At 43.8% G+C, this 18936-nt stretch overlaps 1 protein-coding gene across 7 annotated transcripts in view; it reads left to right on the plus strand.

Moving 5' to 3' along the window:
* The window catches only part of PRDM10 (PR/SET domain 10), an 88183-nt gene that overhangs the window by 50029 nt on the left and 19218 nt on the right, over positions 1-18936 (plus strand). For all 7 annotated transcript variants that reach the window (XM_060268527.1, XM_035139138.2, XM_035139142.2 and 4 more), the window contains 4 exons: positions 6-123; positions 1328-1457; positions 1898-2122; positions 13253-13600. In XM_060268527.1, coding sequence (XP_060124510.1) covers positions 6-123; positions 1328-1457; positions 1898-2122; positions 13253-13600 — 821 coding nt within the window. The remainder of the gene's footprint in view (positions 1-5; positions 124-1327; positions 1458-1897; positions 2123-13252; positions 13601-18936) is intronic.

An 18936-nucleotide genomic window follows, 5' to 3' on the forward strand; every position in this document is an offset into this window, starting at 1 on the left:
TGCAGTTCTCCGAGAGCAAGAAAAAAACTGGCCATGTTATGAGTGCAACCGACGGTTCATGAGCTCAGAGCAGCTCCAGCAGCACCTGAACTCCCATGATGAAAAGCTGGATTTCTTCAGCAGGTATTTATTTATAAGTGTGCAGAAGCTCAGCTTTTCAAAGCTGAGTTGTTCCCTGCAGGTTCTTGTTTGAAAGCAGAGAGAGAGAGAGAGAGAGAGAGAGAGAGAGAGAGAGAGAGAGAGAGAGAGAGAGAGAGAGAATGTACACAGACTATTTTCTCCCGAAGGTTGTGTACCACAATCTCCTGAGCTCAAAGGTGAGAGCCCCTTTCTCCAGTAATGGGCCGGATTGCTCTTGTGCCACGTAGAAGCAAGTGGGGCACATTTATGTATTGCAGAGGTTCAAAAGGTCAGGACCACAACCAGTTAACTAAATGGCAGAATGGCTCTAATGTCCACATGGAGTGTGTTTCAGGCTGGTGCCCTCCTTGACTGCAGGAGCGCTATTGTATTTGTTTCCTTCTTTCAGGCCTCTCCCCTTTGCCCAAGGTCCATTTGGGTTTCAGAGGCTAGTATGTTGCAGCTCACCTCTGGAATCCCCCATGCTGAATAGCGGGAGATAGGGGAGGTGCCTGGGGATCATTCTAGGGTTTCATAAGTTGACCCATGTCCCAAACGATTGAAAACCAGAAGTGAGTGTTCTTTTGGAAGCCGAACATCCAACCGGGCTTCTGCGGCTTCCGATTGGCTGCAGGGGCTTCCTGCAGCCAATCAGAAGCTGTGCTTTGGTATTTGAATGTTTGGGAAGTTAAATGGACTTCTGGAACAGATTCCGTTCGACTTCCAAGTACGACTGTATAGCCTCCAGTTGCCTCCAGTGCTAGTCATATTCAGAGTAGCCCCCTTTAAATGAATGAACATGGCTAAGTTAGGCACATTAATTCCAGTGGGGCTACGCTGAGTAAAGCCAAATTGGATACAAGTCTTTGATGGAATAGAAGAATGGGGCAATTTCAGGAGATATTTGGGGCCGCATTAAATGAGGATGTGACCCTGGGGCTGCAGGTTGCTCACCCATGTTCCAGGGGAAGCATACCCCTGGATACCAGATGCTGAGGGCAAACAAGAGGGGAGGGTTATTGCCTCTGGCTGTTCATTTCTGGAAGCCCCATTGTACAGCCTGTTCCCATGTTTCTATCAACACAGGAATATGTGTCTTTGGCACCTGATAGAAGGATGAAAGACTTTTGGTAAATTGACTGGACCCATGAGACTTAGGAATACAGATCGCTCCCCTCTCTAACGCAGTTTCCTATATATTTTGCAGAGCAAGAGGCCGAGGTCGTGGACGCGGAAAACGAAGATTTGGACCAGGCAGGCGACCGGGTCGCCCTCCTAAATTTATGCGCTTAGAAGTAACCAGTGAGAATGGAGGAAAATGTGTGGAGGGGACACAGGTATCGTTTGGTAGGAGCAGGCAAAGGAGTTTCCAGTGAAATTGGGGCATGAGTCTGCTTAACTGTGTTCCTGATCATCCCCCCCCCCAGTTCAGTTGACTCAGAACTAGCCTGGGAAGGGGTATCTCGGTAGCTTCTGTCAGCAATGAATTTCCAGGGCTGAACACATACAAGGGATGTTGAAGTAGCACCAGATATATCCTCAGCAGCATTTGCCCATCAGCAATTCTGTGCTGCAAAAATTTAGCAGAACAAGGAGGACAATCTTGAGCCATCCTGCAGTATACAAATTTAATAAACAAAATATAAAACCATGCCCCTACTTTTTCTGGTATGAAATGGACCTAGTTCTGCAAAACCAGCAGAGCCTAACCGTCATTGCTATGCCATAATACGGTGGGTGGCGATATGACCACCATCCATTTGATTTGCAATTTCAGGACTTGCTGCATTTCTCCAGCAAGGGGCAGTTTGATGAGGCTGGGCAAGCCACGCTGAACGGACTGGACCAACAGGAACAAACACCGGTGCCACAAGAGACGCCATCATCCTTGGATCAGCAGCCCGAGAGCCACCCTTTACAGCTCCAGCCGCATGAACAGACTGTGGTGGCTACCCAGAGCACAATGACAGCAGACGACATGCGGAGAGCTAAGCGTATCCGGGTAAGCGAAGAACTCAGCAGCTGGCTGGGGCTGTGTGTGCTCCCTGCGTGCCTGTGGGTTTACTGTTAAGGTCATCACCATTTTTACTGGTTCTGTTTGAACCCCTTTAGACAGCAGACTGATATGCAGAAGTGAAGCAGACCAATATCCCCCACACCCCGCCCCATAATTATATTTCCATGCTTAAAAGGTTTTGTCTCCTTAATTAATGCATGTCAGGCTAATCTCTTAAAGAAAGGGTTGCCAATGTGCTGTGCTCCAGATGTTGCTGGACATCAGCGCTCATCATCTGTGCTGATGGTTTATTTACTTAGATCATTTGTACACCACTCTTCAGCCAGAAAAGTTTCCCAGAACGGCATGCATACAGTCTGTTAAAACCAGACAATCCCTTCCCGCAGGCTTGCTATCTAATAAACACCATGGCCATTCTGGCTGGGGCTGATGGGAGTTGTAATCTGACAACATCTGTAGGGCACCATATTGACTGCCCCTGCTCTAAAGGCTCAGAAGCAGGGCTAGTAAAAATAATTGGGAGCCTTATTTGTAAGTGTGGAGTCGGGCATTTTGTGGAAAAACTGATGCCTCGAGAACCTCAGATTTCACGTTGTAAAACAAAGAGCTTTAGCAACTTTGTGGCACAGACTCAGAAGGTAGAAGCTGATAGACCTAGCAGTCAGTGGCTGGAGTTTCAGTGCCCCCAATAACTTCCATAGCCATCTATGTTGGTTTATTTACCATACTTTCCCGCCCTATTCCTTTCATTATTTGCCTTCTCTTGCTCTCCTGCTCCAAAAAGAAATTATATGAAAATCTGTGTCTTCTAAACAGTAACTTTTGCCGGATAAAACATACATATTTAATATTCATACTTAATTTACATGGGGTATAGAATTGGTGTCCTTTATTCAAAATTGGGGAAGGATGGTTTGCTGTAAAGTATGCACAGCCCCTCATTTGCCATTTCCCACTCGAGGTTTGATTTGCCTCTTAGTTACTGCTGACCTTTTACCCAAAATTGGTGTCAGCTTCTAAACTTCATACACCCGACATTTCAGGCAGAGAACATCTCATTGCTCATAAAAGGAAGGCAGACTTCGCGCTAAGAAGTTGTTGCCTCTTTGCGGATGCTTGATTTGCCTGCTGGTTACTGCTGACCTTTTTACCTCAAATTGGTGTCAATCTCTAAACTTCTTGCATGACATTTCAGGCTGAGCACATCCCACTGCCCCTGCAAAGACAAACTTCACACAAATTGCTCGGTGCCTCTTGTGATGCTAGGAGGAACTGGGCAGCAATTGAAGTTGATTAGATTCATGATGCTCAGCTAGTCCTTCCTGGGAATCTAGTGCTTCCAGTCTGGCAGGCAGGCGTATTCCAATCTGCTGCATGAAGTGGGGTGGACTAGCAGGCTGCTCGCAGCACCATCTGTGTGTATGTCGCTGTGCTCTTGGTGTTGGAAGACATTGGCAAAGAGGCACCATGACCTTGGCCCATATCCATTTTTCCTTTGAAGGCAAAGATTTCATTTAATGATAAAGTTCTTTTGCGGGGGGCTGCAGACCTTTGCGATATTAAAGCCTACATTGAGAACTCTGTACTGTATACCAAAACCCCGTGCTTTCTGGCAGCTACATGCTGCTCTTCTGTCAAGTTTAAGAGGGAAATTATTCAGACAAGTAATCCTCCAAACTGTTCAGTTGGGAGATCAGTTTGTGTAGCTTAAATACTTCTTTCCCCACCCTTCTTTCTGTGTGTAAGATTTTGGTTGCAAAAAGAAACAGCTGCAAACAGGTTGAGCTTTCATTCGCTTGTAGCTTCAGAGGGCTGGCTTTTCTTTCCTTTTCAAAAAGTGTGTGGATGCCTTAAAGAAAGAGATTGAGCAAGATCTAAGGTAATTGCACTGGGGTGAATTCAACACCATCAAAGAACTTGCTCCACATGCAAGATGGCATGTTAAGAGTACACCTTGGCAATGCTTCCTTATTGGCCGAAGAACATTCACCTCCCCCAATACAGAAGTAGCAATGCATATCAAATAGGTTTTTAAAATGTAATTTGTTCTACAAGAAGCTTTCTTGCATACAAAAGTGTATTTTTAAAAATCACTCGTTTTCTGTCTTTAGGGTTTTTTTTGCATAGCAATGTGGAACTAGCTTGGGCAAGAACTGTTTATCAACATTCTCTGAAAATCTTTTGACTTCACCTTCAAATGCATTGGGTTAGAATCTCTAATGGGATGTTGTGAGAAGTATCTGAGTATTCAAGACCGGGTGTCATTTTTAAATGCATCATTTATGTGAAAACGTTTTGGAGGACTACATTATATAGGCATCTGTAGTCTGGTTGTGCATTTCGCATTGCAGCATGATTAAACTTTGCTGTATGCAGTTTCCATCTTCTGCTGTGTTAGGTGAGGTTTATTTGCTTGAGCTTCTCTGCTGAGCTTTTTCCTTGGCAGTTTTGGCATGCCACATCTCGCTGTCTTCTCGCTGGATCCTGACCTTGCTTCCTCGTCATTCATGTTAGAAGATTCAGGGCAGACAAAAGAAAGTACTGTATATTCCTGCATATAAAACTACTTTTTAACCCAGGAAAATCTTCTCAAAAGTCGGGGGTCGTCTTATACGCCGGGTCGTATTTCTTATACGGCGAGTATATCCCATACTGGAAAAGTTGGGGGTCGTCTTATACGCCCAGTCATCTTATACGCCAGAATATACGATACTATCCACGCAGTGCATAGTCAAAACTATGGAATTTGCTCCCACAATATGTTGTGTTGGGCACCAACTTGGATGGCGTTATAAGAAGATTAGACAAATTCATGGAGGAGAAGGCTAGCAAGGTCCACCAACCCTGACGGACAAATTCTCCCTCCATTGTATGTATGCTTCTGAATACCTTTTGCTGGAAACTTCAGGAGGGGAGAGTGCTGCTGCAACCTGCTGAGGCTCTTCGGGCTGAAATTACAGAGATACCTATGGGACACAGCAGAGGCACAGAAAAACAACAGCAGCCACCAGCTCCTTAGTTCTGAAAGGCCCCATTCTAGGAAAACACTTCTCTTGGGCCCCTACGGGGTTGCATTCTGCTAACCTTTACCTGGAGTAGACCCAGCACAGTCTTTAGCATATGTGCAGCCGGGGTGCAAAGATCCGCCCAGCGCCCCCAATTTAGTTTTGCCCCCAAATTAACTTTTATTATGCTTATGTCAGACACCACCCTTACACCTTATTTCTTGTTTATGAGTCACGCTGGCACTGCACGTCTTTGGTAAATGAGCACACAAAGTCAAAAGTCCTTTAGTGAAACAGCAGGTATACATTTTGGTAATACCTAGGTACCGGTACATACGTATTTTGTTTTTCTAGCTTGATCAAAATTATTTATTATTTCATAACAGGTTAAGAGCTTAGGTGGCTTCCATAGCGGGCGCCCCCCAGAATTTGGTACCCGGGTGCCCTGAACCCCTTGCACCCCTGGGTAAAGGCAGCCCTGAGTAGATCCATTGAAATGAATGACCATGACTAACTTCAGTGCGTCTGCTCTGAGTAAACGTTTGTTGAATACAACCCTAAGTGTCTTGATTCTAGAATATCAGGCTACAAAAGCCCTTTTGTAATGGTTTCCTGCATAAACTTCTGTTTTACAGTCTGTTTTGTAACAGATATTTCCCCAATCCCACCCCACTTGGTTGGGTTTTTTTTTGCTTGGTTTTTTTTAAGCCCCTCCCTCCCTCCACCCTGCATAACTTCATAAAACTGCCTACCATGTCACTTCCTGTTAGCTTCTAATGGATTTGCCTGTCCCATTTTTCCTCCTGCTATTAGGTAACAGATTTCATCAGTCATTTTGTGGCTTGTAGCATAGACAGCCTGTTGTCTTTGTCCATGGAGTTTTCTTGGCAGGGTTACTGGAGTGGCTTGCCAGTTCCTTCTCCAGGTGGATCACGTTTAGTCAAAACTCTCCACTATGACCTGTCCATCTTGGGTGGCCCTGCATGGCATAGCTCATAGCTTCTCTGAGTTATTCAAGCCCCTTCGCCACGACAAGGCATTGATCCATGAAGGGGAAATCTCTATGTGGGCCTTAGAAAGCACTGCTAATAACAAGGCCAGTGGAAGTGATGATATTCCAGCTGAACTATTTAAAATTTTAAAAGATGATGCTGTTAAGGTGCTACACCCAATATGCCAGCAAGTTTGGAAAACTCAGCAATGGCCAGAGGATTGGAGAAGATCAGTCTACATCCCAATTCCAAAGAAGGGCAGTGCCAAAGAATGCTCCAACTACCGCACAATTGCGCTCATTTCACACGCTAGCAAGGTTATGCTTAAAATTCTACAAGGCAGGCTTAGGCAGTATGTGGACCGAGAACTCCCAGAAGTGCAAGCTGGATTTCGAAAGGGCAGAGGAACCAGAGACCAAATAGCAAACATGCGCTGGATTATGGAGAAAGCTAGAGAGTTCCAGAAAAACGTCTACTTCTGCTTCATTGACTATGCAAAAGCCTTTGACTGTGTCGACCACAGCAAACTATGGCAAGTTCTTAAAGAAATGGGAGTGCCTGATCACCTCATCTGTCTCCTGAGAAATCTCTATGTGGGACAAGAAGCTACAGTTAGAACTGGATATGGAACAACTGATTGGTTCAAAATTGGGAAAGGAGTACGACAAGGTTGTATATTGTCTCCCTGCTTATTTAACTTATATGCAGAATTCATCATGCGAAAGGCTGGACTAGATGAATCCCAAGCCGGAATTAAGATTGCCGGAAGAAATATCAACAACCTCAGATATGCAGATGACACAACCTTGATGGCAGAAAGCGAGGAGGAATTAAAGAACCTTTTAATGAGGGTGAAAGAGGAGAGCGCAAAATATGGTCTGAAGCTCAACATCAAAAAAACCAAGATCATGGCCACTGGTCCCATCACCTCCTGGCAAATAGAAGGGGAAGATATGGAGGCAGTGAGAGATTTTACTTTCTTGGGCTCCTTGATCACTGCAGATGGTGACAGCAGTCACGAAATTAAAAGACGCCTGCTTCTTGGGAGAAAAGCAATGACAAACCTAGACAGCATCTTAAAAAGCAGAGACATCACCTTGCCGACAAAGGTCCGTATAGTTAAAGCTATGGTTTTCCCAGTAGTGATGTATGGAAGTGAGAGCTGGACCATAAAGAAGGCTGATCGCCGAAGAATTGATGCTTTTGAATTATGGTGCTGGAGGAGACTCTTGAGAGTCCCATGGACTGCAAGAAGATCAAACCTATCCATTCTTAAGGAAATCAGCCCTGAGTGCTCCCTGGAAGGACAGATCGTGAAGCTCAGGCTCCAATACTTTGGCCACCTCATGAGAAGAGAAGAATCCTTGGAAAAGACCCTGATGTTGGGAAAGATTGAGGGCACTAGGAGAAGGGGACGACAGAGGACAAGATGGTTGGACAGTGTTCTCGAAGCTACGAACATGAGTTTGACCAAATTGCGGGAGGCAGTGCAAGACAGGAGTGCCTGGCGTGCTATGGTCCATGGGGTCACGAAGAGTCGGACACGACTAAACGACTAAACAACAACAACAACAAGCATAGACAGCTAAGATGTTGGGCTAGAGCCCTTCTCCCTGACATTATGCTTTTCTGTTTGCAGGAAAGGTACGTTGTTATTTTCTCACATATGGCCTTAAATAGTAATAGTCCTTGAGGAGAGTAGGCTGCATCACCTTATGTTTCCAAGTGTGTAAGTGCTTTTTCAGTCCAGTATACTGGAAAGAGCGTCTCCACCTCCATCGCTCTGCCCGGACACTGAGGTCCAGTGCCGAGGGCCTTCTGGCGGTTCCCTTGCTGCGAGAAGCCAAGTTACAGGGAACCAGGCAGAGGGCCTTCTTGGTAGTGGCACCCACCCTGTGGAACGCCCTCCCACCAGATGTCAAAAAAGAAAAATAACTACCAGACTTTTAAAGGACATCTGAAGACAGCCCTGTTTAGGGAAGCTTTTAATCTTCAAGAAATTAGTGTATTCTGATATTTCTGTTGGAAGCCGCCCAGAGTGGCTGGGGAAACCCAGCCAGATGGGCGGGGTATAAATAATAAAATTATTATTATTATTATTATTATTATTATTATTATTATTATTATTATATTTTTCTCCAATTATTAGGCTTCTGATGCAAATAATGAGCTGCCAGATTCTTTTCCAGCATAGCTATTTATAGCAGTATAACTTTACCCTTTCTCATATCCACCTGTTCAACAACCCTTTGAGGTAGGCTGCTTATTATTCCCCTTTCCATTCAGGAGATAAAAGCTGAGGGGGGTAGTGGCTGCCTTAAAGACACACAGGGCCGGTTTACACAAGTTATGTCTACAAATGAGCTTCCTGACTATTCTGGATATGCATTTCCATGGGGGAGGTTTTTAGCAAGCAAACTGATCAATCACAGATACAGCTGGCAGCAATTCCTGCGATTGCAGTGGCAGGAAAAAAATGCTGCTGGGATTCCAAGAACCTGCCAGATCTAGTTGTGATTGCTGTATTCAACATTTTCCCACGCAAGCAAGTGGCTGTGGAACATTAGGATTATTTGTAATTAGGGAGGGAAAAGCCATATTTGACTCGGGCACCATCTGCACTACACATTTAAAGCACTTTTCTTTAAACTAATGGTCTTCCCCCAAAGAATCCTGGGAATGGTTGTTTGTTAAGGGTGCTGAGAGTTGTTGGGAGCCATGGAACTATTTCCCTCATGGAGCTATCATTGCCAGAGTTCCCTTGGAAGAGGAATTGTTCGTTTGACCCAGTGATGGCCAAACATGGCCCTCCAGCTGTTTTGGGACTACAATTCCCATCATCCCTGACCACTGGTCCTGCTAGCTAGGGATCATGGGAGTTGTAGGATCCTTAGCTGGAGGGCCAAGTTTGGCCATCACCATAGCTGCCAAGTTTTCCCTTTTCTCGCGAGGAGGCCTATTCAGCATAAGGGAATTTCCCTTAAAAAAAGGGAGAACTTGGCAGCTATGGCCATCACTGGTTTAACCAGTCTGGAAATTTTAGCCTTGGGAGGAAAGCAGGGGTCTCCTAACGACTCTCAACACACTTAACAAACTACAGTTCCCAGGATTCTTTGGGGAAAGACACAGCTGCTGAAAGCAGCATCACGGGGCTTAAATGCATAGCGCAGATGGGACTGTGAGCTCAAAGACTCCCTTGTGTACGGCTCGGGTGCTTCTATAGGTAACCCAAAGGGAGTCTAAATTCTCCTTCTGACCATATCCCCTTGGGCAGCATCAATTGCTATTCCAGTCGGTGCTCTAACCATTGAGAGCAGTGGGAGGAGAGAGATGTGTAGGAATGAGAGGGGGAAAACCAGTTTCCATGTAGCCCTTTGGATTGCGGCTATGGCATGCTGTGCAACAGCTGTCCCTCATATAGCAGCAGAGGTAAATACACTTTCCTTTTTGTAGCCAGCACCGAAGGAGCCTAAACTGATTTCAGCAAACATTTACGACCATGAGGAATCTTGCAGTGCTCTGTGGTGCCCTGCACCTTCTTTAAGAGGCTGGGTAGGACACCTGAAGGAGAGACCCTGGCGGGTGTTTCTCAAGCCCCAGCTCTACGCATCTGACAGGCGCTTTCCAATTCCAAGCAGAGTTTCTGTCCATGTGGCATTAAACTTTCCTTCACCACAGCTTAGTTGCAATGCTAACTTGGGAATGTGAAAGCGTTTCCCCAAGCCTGACGTGTGGGGATGTGCGGTGCATACTAATAACTTACGTGGTTAAATACAATTGCTCCCTCTGTCTCGCCCTGCAATTCCCCCCCCCCTTGTTGGTATGGATCAGAATTAATATTTAATGTCTGAGAAGTAGAGTGGAAAACAGACAATGGTTAATAATAGAAGAGAAATTGCAGCCCGAGAGTGCAAATTTCCTTTGCTGTTTTCTCCCACTCGGTGGGGGTATATGGAGTCCTGCTGCCTTTTCAATCTTCTGCTGGGCTGGTGTCTTGTAATTGGAGATCGCATGTACAAAAACATAGAAATGGCTCCCATGCCAGCTACCTGCCAACATCAAAATTCCTCTTTAATTACTGAAGCACGCAGGACACTTGGAAGCAAGGCTGCAAAGCCAGCTGTGACCTGTTTCTACTGAAGCCAAAGCAGAGATTAAGAGAGATGACTGTTGCAGTGGGTTAATCTAGAAGGACATAAGTGTGCGTGTTGGATTTTGTTTTAGTGAAAATGAACGTAAGTGGATACTAAGAGTGAAGGTACACATAGCATCTGAAGAGCAACAGAGGTGTGATAGCATCTTCACTGCCCTTCAAACACACATGCATTATTATTATTATTTGTCCTAGGCTGAGCTGTGAAGAAATAATGAAGTGGTTCTACAACGTTTTGGGTATAGGCAAGGTTGAATCAAGTGAAAGTCATTTCCTTTGTTTTAGGGAAACAAATGCTAATTGTGGTGGGTGCCTATTGGTTAGCACCCGTGGCATCATAAATACCCTTCTCTCCCTTTCCCTTCCTGCATCTCAGAAAAGTCAACCGTTTTTGAAATTATTCTGATACTCTTTGGAATGCAAAAGACAGACACATGTGTCTTTCAATTAAACAAACAAAAATATTGCAAGGTTGTGTGCTTGCCCACACAGAATTGCCCTGTGATATATGTGACTTATTTTCTTCTTCCATCTAAAAAACAACAACCAACCTTTTGCAGTGGATGCAGTGCATTTTTGTTTTCCACTATGTAGCAAACATCTGAATATTATTTTATTAAAAGAGCACTGAGGCTTTTATTGCAGTAACAAAGCTAACACCTTAGCAGCAAAGTTCCCATTTACCTTTTGGTTGGTTGTTTCAGTTTTGAGACTGAATAGGAGCCATGGTAACTGAAAGACTTTAGAAGAATTAACGCTGACTATTTATCCTAATGTTACATCTATCTTTACTGAAGATAATTAAGCATAATTAAGATCTTGCACTAGCAGAAGACAAGGTGCATTTCTCCCCAGTGTGGATAAATGGTTAAGTCCAAATCTGCAGTGTTGTTTGTGAGCATAGATAATGTAGAGGTTAGTTGTTCTAGATCAGGCATGTCAAACTTGCGGCCCTCCAGATGTTTTGGCCTACAACTCCCATGATCCCTAGCTAGCAGGACCAGTGGTTGGGGAAGATGGGAATTGTAGTCCAAAACATCTGGAGGGCCGCAGGTTTGATATGCCTGTTCTAGATTAACTCATTTGTGATGTGAAATCATGCATGTACCCTAAAAATTACACACAGGGTGGGAAGAAGACTACAGTATTGTGGCTCAGTTCAATCTATATCCCAATTAAGTTCATGCAAAAATTCCCCTTGAATTAGTGACTCTAAATCAATCCTGAATATTATACTGGAGGCATTAATTTTTACCTGCTGCCCTTTTTTAATTGTGATTCCAGGCTTGGTACAGTAAAATCTCCCTTTATTGCTATAAAATAGATGTTACAACCTGCATACAGATTAGTATAGCAAGTATTTGTAATTGTATTTAAAGAGAAAGAAAAGCGACAAAGTGGCTCCAAGAAAGGAGAAAGTTACAGACAAAAAACTCCATAATTACTTACTTTAATAAGTTTTTGTCACATGTATTAATGACAGCCAATTATCGTTAGTTTTTCTACTACTAAACACATTTTGTTCTCTGTGACTAAGTTTGATTTGCCTGTGTTTTCCCAAGTCTGAATAAGTAATGTTTTGTTTGTAGTTACAGTGGTACCTCGATTTATGAATTTAATCCGTTCCGAACGGACCTTCGTAAATCGAAAAATTCGTAAGTCGAAGCCAATGGGGGGAATTTTTTTAAAAAATCGTAAGTCGAAAAAATCCTATCTAAGCCGCATCCAAAATATGCGGACGGAACTCTGTTCGTAACTTAAAACATTCGTAAGTCGAGTCATTCGTAAGTCGAGGTACCACTGTACTGTAATATTTTGCCTCTCACAATTTCCCCATCCCTGTGCTAGGCCAACTTGTGCTGGTTGGAGAGCCTCCCCTCCTGTTAATCTGTAATTAAGGAGACCACAGCTCAAGTGGAAGCAATGGTCATAGAAGGTCACAGGTTCAATCCCTGGCAGCTCCCAGGGAACAGGAGTCACCATGCATTTTCTGAGAATTACTGCCATTTGTTTTTCCGCCATGGAAGCATTTCTTCCATAATGCAATGGGCCTGGAATAAATTGCATTTCAAACACCTGGGGGTTCTCTTTCTTTCTTTTGATTGAGATCCTCAAGTGTCACTGCCAGTCAGAGCAGAAATTATTGGGCTAGATGGACAAATTAATCTGACCTGGCATAAAGTGACATCCAGTGTTCCTCTGATGTGATGTCTTCACACATCTGGGGTTTCCCTTACCCAGTTTCACATTCTTGCTTGCAAGGGGGGCGGGTTGCTAGGTGAGGAGGAAACACTTAACATGATGATGCCGCCATGTGTTTCCTTAATAGAAATAGGAGGGGGAACCTGACACAGGAGAGTCGCTTTGGGCAACAACCCAGTGATCTATGTGTGATGAACCAGTGCAAATTCAACAAACATTGCTCACCAGAGGTTCTGTATGCAGATATAACCCTTATAAATCTCCACATATAGCCATACTCTTGTCAGGTGTGGCTGGTCTCTAGGTGCAGATCCCTCCTTTGGCCTAGGCTGGATGGTTGTGTTCAAGCTGGATCCCACCCCATATGCCCCAATGAGTGTGCATGTGTGAGCTTTTGTGCATACGAGCCCTTTCCATTCATTTCACTGGAGGGACCCTTGTTTTCCTCATCTATTTAAATGAACGAGGCAGGCCTTGCAGGCAGAAAAGCACCACGATGGCAATAGAGATACCGCAAATTGCTGGATCAGGGCAAGAATCTGTCAAAATGTGTCTTGGTGCAAATGATAATTCAAGCACTAAAGAGCCCTGTGTCTTCCTAGGCTCTGCTGCCGACTCAACATTGTGTCCCTAGGCAAATCCATTTACCTCTCTTTCTGGTTCTCCGTGTGCAGACTGCAGATAGGTGCTTTTTTATGGAAAGACAGCTAGCTAGAATCTTAGCTAGTTGACACGGCTTGTTTTTTTTAATGTATCTTTTCAGAACGCAGCTCTCCAGCACTTGTTCATCCGAAAGTCATTCCGTCCCTTCAAATGCTTGCACTGTGGGAAGGCGTTCCGTGATAAGGAAAAGTTAGATCAGCACTTACGGTTCCACGGGCGGGAAGGAAATTGTCCTCTGACCTGTGACATCTGCAACAAAGGCTTCCTTAGTACCAGTGCCCTGGAGAGTCACATGAAGTTCCACTTGGACCAGAAGACCTATTCTTGCATTTTCTGCCCCGAGTCCTTTGACCGCTTGGATCTGTTGAAAGATCACGTGGCGATCCACGTCAACGATGGTTGTTTCACCTGCCCTACCTGTAAAAAGCGCTTTCCAGATTTTATCCAGGTGAGTAGTAGGTGAATCAAAAGCACTGACTTCCAAGGCTTTTGCCGGCTTTGTTCTTAGTTGAGTCTCTTTGTTGTTTTGTTTTCTCACAACTGAGAGTTTGTAAGGAGTCCCAAGCTGCAAGATTAATTGAGCCCTTTCCTTTGCACAGTAATTTCTGTGCGTAGGAAAAAATGTGCACACAGTCATTTATGAAATGCATTTTGAGAGTTTACACTGCTTTCAGTGCAGGCGTTTGAGAGCTTGACTTACTAATTAAAAGAAGGGCTAGAAACCAGTTACATTGTTTTAACTCAGGCACCCCCAAACTTCGGCCCTCCAGATGTTTTGGACTATAATTCCCATCATCCCTGACCACTGGTCCTGTTACCTAGGGATCATGGGAGTTGTAGGCCAAAACATCTGGAGGGCCGCAGTTTGGGGATGCCTATTTTAACTGATTAATCATCTGCCTTCATAGCAATTAATTGAATAATAAATTGAATGCATTTAGGGATATTTACAAAAATGCAAAAACACAATTTAACAGACAGAAGCTATTGTTTGTTACTGGAAAGGAAGTCTTTAATTCCTGCACTGCAGGGGTTTGGACTGGATGACCTTTGGGCTCCCTTCCACCTCTGCACTTCTCTGATACTTTTATTTTATTCTTCATTACAGTAGAAGTTTAGAAACAAAATAGCTTCAAAAACAGACAAACTGTGCCCTTCACTCCATCTCGCAAATCAAAATTTGATCCTGGAGAGAGTGACTGGTCCAAGCTCGTGCTGTGAACTTCATGGCCAAGGGGGGATTCGAACCCTGGTCTTCCAGGTCCGTAGTCTGACACTCTAACCATTACACCATACTTGCCACAAGTAGATACTTGCCATCGCTGTCAGATGTTTACAAGGTGAGCACAGAAGAAACTGAGCCTCATTGTTGGAGAAGGCCCTTCAGGTGTCTGACAGGGTCCAGTCTAAGATCTCAAAAAGGTTTAAGAATTATTCCAAAACAGGTCTGGCTTCAGCTGTGTTGAAGGCTGAGCCTTCAGCTCCTGTTGTTGTGCCATCATTGAAGGAAGAGGATTCCTTTTTGGAGGCCCATGGATCCAAGCACCAGGAATCTGCTCCCCACCCAACTGGTGGCTAGCCTAGGCCAGCCTCCCCCACAAGGAGGCAACCACTTCTTTGGTATTGAAGCTAGAGAGATCCTTGGATTCAAAACAGCCAGCATCTTCAGGCTCTTTTGGCCTAAGAAACTGGCTAACGATAAGCTAATTTTCAAGACATGCCTCCACATCCTCCACATGTTACTGGTTTGCTGTGGGAACGTTTATGGTGCTACAGCGCTGTAAATATATGATCCGAGCAGCTACATTTCTTGTTTCTGTTTTGGAATTTTTTACTACCCCATTCCATGCAGTTTTGTGTGCATAATTAAATATGTTTTATCTGTGAAGTGGCTATTACTTTTCAACTCCCTAAGTGCTTGCTTTGAAAAGATAAAGTAACAAAATCCCTCTGCGGTGTCATTAGCGCTGGAAAAAAAAAGTAGGATCTGTTTTATCTTTAGTGCTCAGATGTTGAGGTTTCACTGGATGTTTTATCAGAGATCCTGCTGCGACTCAGATGAAACAAAGGCAGGATTCTTTCTTGGTACCACTTAGTACCTTTTTTGGGGAGAGAGGTGTGGGGGAGACTTCTCTACTCCCCAAACGCTGAACAGAGCTGGATACAATTCTCAATCACAGCTCTGTTATGTAGTTGTTTGCTTATTGCAATCACTTGAGAGGACTCTGGATGAACGTGATATTATTGCACCTGAGCGTCCAGGGGTAGGGGCAGGAAAGTTCCCTGGGGCAGAATGTGCACTGGCAAAGGCAAGGTCAGCCTCTGTTCCCCACAGTCCCAGGCTCTGGAGTATATATGGTATCTCAGGCATATTTCCAATGTCTGGGCCATTGTCTGGCAAACAAAGTAGGAGGAGAATACACAGGTAAGCCAATTTCTTAATTCCGGAAAGTACTCGAAATGAATGAATGCCACCCTTGATTTGTGTAATTGAGAACATAAGAAGAGCTCTCCTGGATCAGACCAATTGCTCTTCTAGTCTGGCCCAGATGCCTGTGGGAAACTCGTGAGCAAGATTTGAGCACAAGAGCACTCCCTCCTCCTGTGGTTTTCATCAAAGTGGTATTCCAAAGCATTGCTTCCTCCCAACTGTGGAGGCAGAGGAACTGGACTCAGGCATGGGGCAGCAATAAGACAATAAAGCACCTGACAAAACAGCTCAGTCCTAGTGGTCACAGCAACCTTCCCAGTAGGTCTTGCCCCAGTGAAAGAGCTGCAAGGACTGAAGGTTCCCACCTTCCCACTGGTCTCTAAGACTGCTCCCCAGTTCCTTCCCCAGCAGTCTAAGGCTTCACCGTCTTGCCTCTCATTGCTCCACCTGATTCATTTCTCTGTGAGTTCTGGGAGACTAGGGGGGAGAGGAGGTGGTCACAGCAGGAGGGGGAGACAGCCTGGCTTCCTCACCAGCCTCCGCTTCTGCCTCTGGTTCTGGACTCCTCTCTGCCAAAACCTCTTCCTGCTCACTAAAGCCTGCTTCTTCTTCAGCTTCCGACACCTCCTCATCCCAGTCTGCTGCCTCTTCTCCCTCTCACTATTCATTGTCACCCTACCACCAATCCCCTGGCTCTGAGCCTGCTTCCCTGGGGGGTTCCAACTGGTGCCTCCTCCCTCCTCTGCATCCAGCCCGTCCATGACATCAGCCATCATGGCCAGCCATTCAGATCAAGACCTTTTGCAAGCGACAGGAAGGGGAACAAATGAACTCATTCAAATTATTTTATTTCAGTGACCAAAGATACTTTTGTCATCATACAAAATAAATATTCTTTCTACTCCCCATTTCTCTCAAATAGCTCATCACTCGTTTTGTCCATTCTCTGAATCATAAACTCTTGATAGATCTCTGGATCCGATTATAGTTCCCTAATCATTGTATCTTTTTAAAAAGACAACTCAGTCATGCAGTGTCATCAGTCCTAATAATTACTGATGAATGTGCGGTGGAGGATCATTTCCCCAAAGCTTCAAAACTCAGTCTTTTGGCCAGTAATGCAGCTATCCACAGCCAGCATTTTTCATGCTCATCATTGGCCCAGATTAACTGGATATATCCTAGATAGCAGCATTTGCCAGTTGCCTGTTCCTCTCTTCCTAAGGCCACAGACCTACACAGTGGGCCAGAATAATCCATGCCACTAACAGATGATCGAGTTATATACTATTACTACTACTGGTACTTATAATGGGACCCTAGTGGCACTGTAGGTTAAACAACAGAGCCTAGGGCTTGCCGATCAGAAGGTTGGTGGTTTGAATCCCTGCGACGGGGTGAGCTCCCGTTGTTCGGTCCCTGCTCTTGCCAACCTAGCAGTTCGAAAGCACATCAAAGTGGAAGTAGATAAATAGGTACCGCTCTGGCGGGAAGGTAAACGGCGTTTCCATGCACTGCTCTGGCTTGCCAGAAGTGGCTTTGTTATGCTGGCCACATGACCCGGAAGCTGTACGCTGGCTCCCTCGGCCAATAAAGCGAGATGAGCGCCGCAACCCCACAGTCGTCCACGACTGGACCTGATGGTCAGGGGTCCCTTTACCTTTACCACTTATAATAATCATAAACCACCTAAAATCACTAACCACGGTACTAAATTTAAAACAAAACAGGTCTTGCCTGCAGACTTACTGTTTTTAAAAATGGCATCGCCTAGCAGACAGGACTTAATAGGAAGAGAACCTGTGCATTGAGATGGTGTGAGGTCATCAGTGGGGATGGGATTGAGAAGCAAACGTGCTTGCGAAAGAGCCCCTCGAGGATTTGATTTGCTCTGTGCCTTTCCAGCAATGCAAAGAATAAGTTGCAGTATACTCGTTGTATGAAGTACACAATGTCTCACTTGTTTTCATAATAAATGAAAGTTTGAGCACTTTTTTTACATACACATCTTGATTAAAATGTGGTGAGACTACTGGCAGCTAGATAAAGTTCATCTGGCGACCATATTTGGGTATTCCTGTTCTGTTATTATTTTTTTAATATCATTTTTTATTAATTTTTCAAAAATAGAATATAGAATAAAGTACAAACAAACCATAAAAGAAAAACACTCTACAACAAAGAAATACAGATAAGAATATAACAAAAATAGGATAAAAATATAAAAGCTTCTTATATCCTTTACTAATTCCTTTCTTGTATTTGGTGACTCCCTCCTTCCCTCCCTCCACATTTCTAGTATTAACTATATCAGCGCTCTCGTTTTCAACATTCTTTACTTTTTCTAATACCAACCTATGATTATTATCATTTCCATTCTTCTCATCATTCTTTACTCTTATACATTGAATCTTATATACTTATAAAAACAAATATCTTCCTCCTTACTTCTTATATACTAGTGCCTCTATAGCATCTTCGTACTTCCACTCCCTTACTACTCAGTTTTAATCTTATAATTATTTTCCAAATATATCTTAAACTTCTTCCAGTCCTCTTCTGCCTTCTCTCTTCCTCTGTCGCGGATTCTCCCAGTCAGTTCAGACAGTTCCATATATTCTATCAACTTCATCTGCCATTCATCAATCGTCGGGAGATCTTCTGTTTTCCATGTCTTTGCTAATACAATTCTAGCAGCTGTTGTGGCATACAGAAAAAGTGGTATCTTTCTTTGGTATCTCTTTCCCTATAATACCAAGTAAAAAAGCCTCTGGTTTTTTAACAAATGTGTTTTTAACACCTTCTTCAACTCATTATAAATCTTATCCCAGAAGTTTTTTACTCGAGGGCAAGTCCACCACATATGGAAAAAGGTCCCTTCCGATTCTTTACATTTCCAACACTTATTGTCTTTTTTATGATAAATCTTTGCCAATTTCACTGGCGTAAGATACCATCTATACATCATCTTATACAAATTCTCTTTCAACACATTACAAGCAGTGAAATTCATGTTACATTTCCATAACCTTTCCCAATCCTCTATCATAATATTATGACCTATATCCTTTGCCCAATCAATCATCACCGATTTCGTTTGTTCATCCTTTGTATGCCATTCCAGCAACAATTTATACATTCTTGACAGATTTTTTTAGCTTTTGGCTCTAGCAATTCTGTTTCCAATTTAGACTTTTCTTGTTGAAAACCAATTTTCTTATCCATTCTATACAATTCATTAATCTGATGATACTGCAACCAATCACACAATTGATCTTTTATCTGGTCATATGCTTTTAACTTCATCTGTTCATCTTCAACTATTAATAGATATTTATATCTTAACCATTTTT

This window comes from Zootoca vivipara, chromosome 15 (genome assembly GCF_963506605.1).
Source record: "Zootoca vivipara chromosome 15, rZooViv1.1, whole genome shotgun sequence".
Taxonomy (NCBI): Eukaryota; Metazoa; Chordata; class Lepidosauria; order Squamata; family Lacertidae; genus Zootoca; species Zootoca vivipara.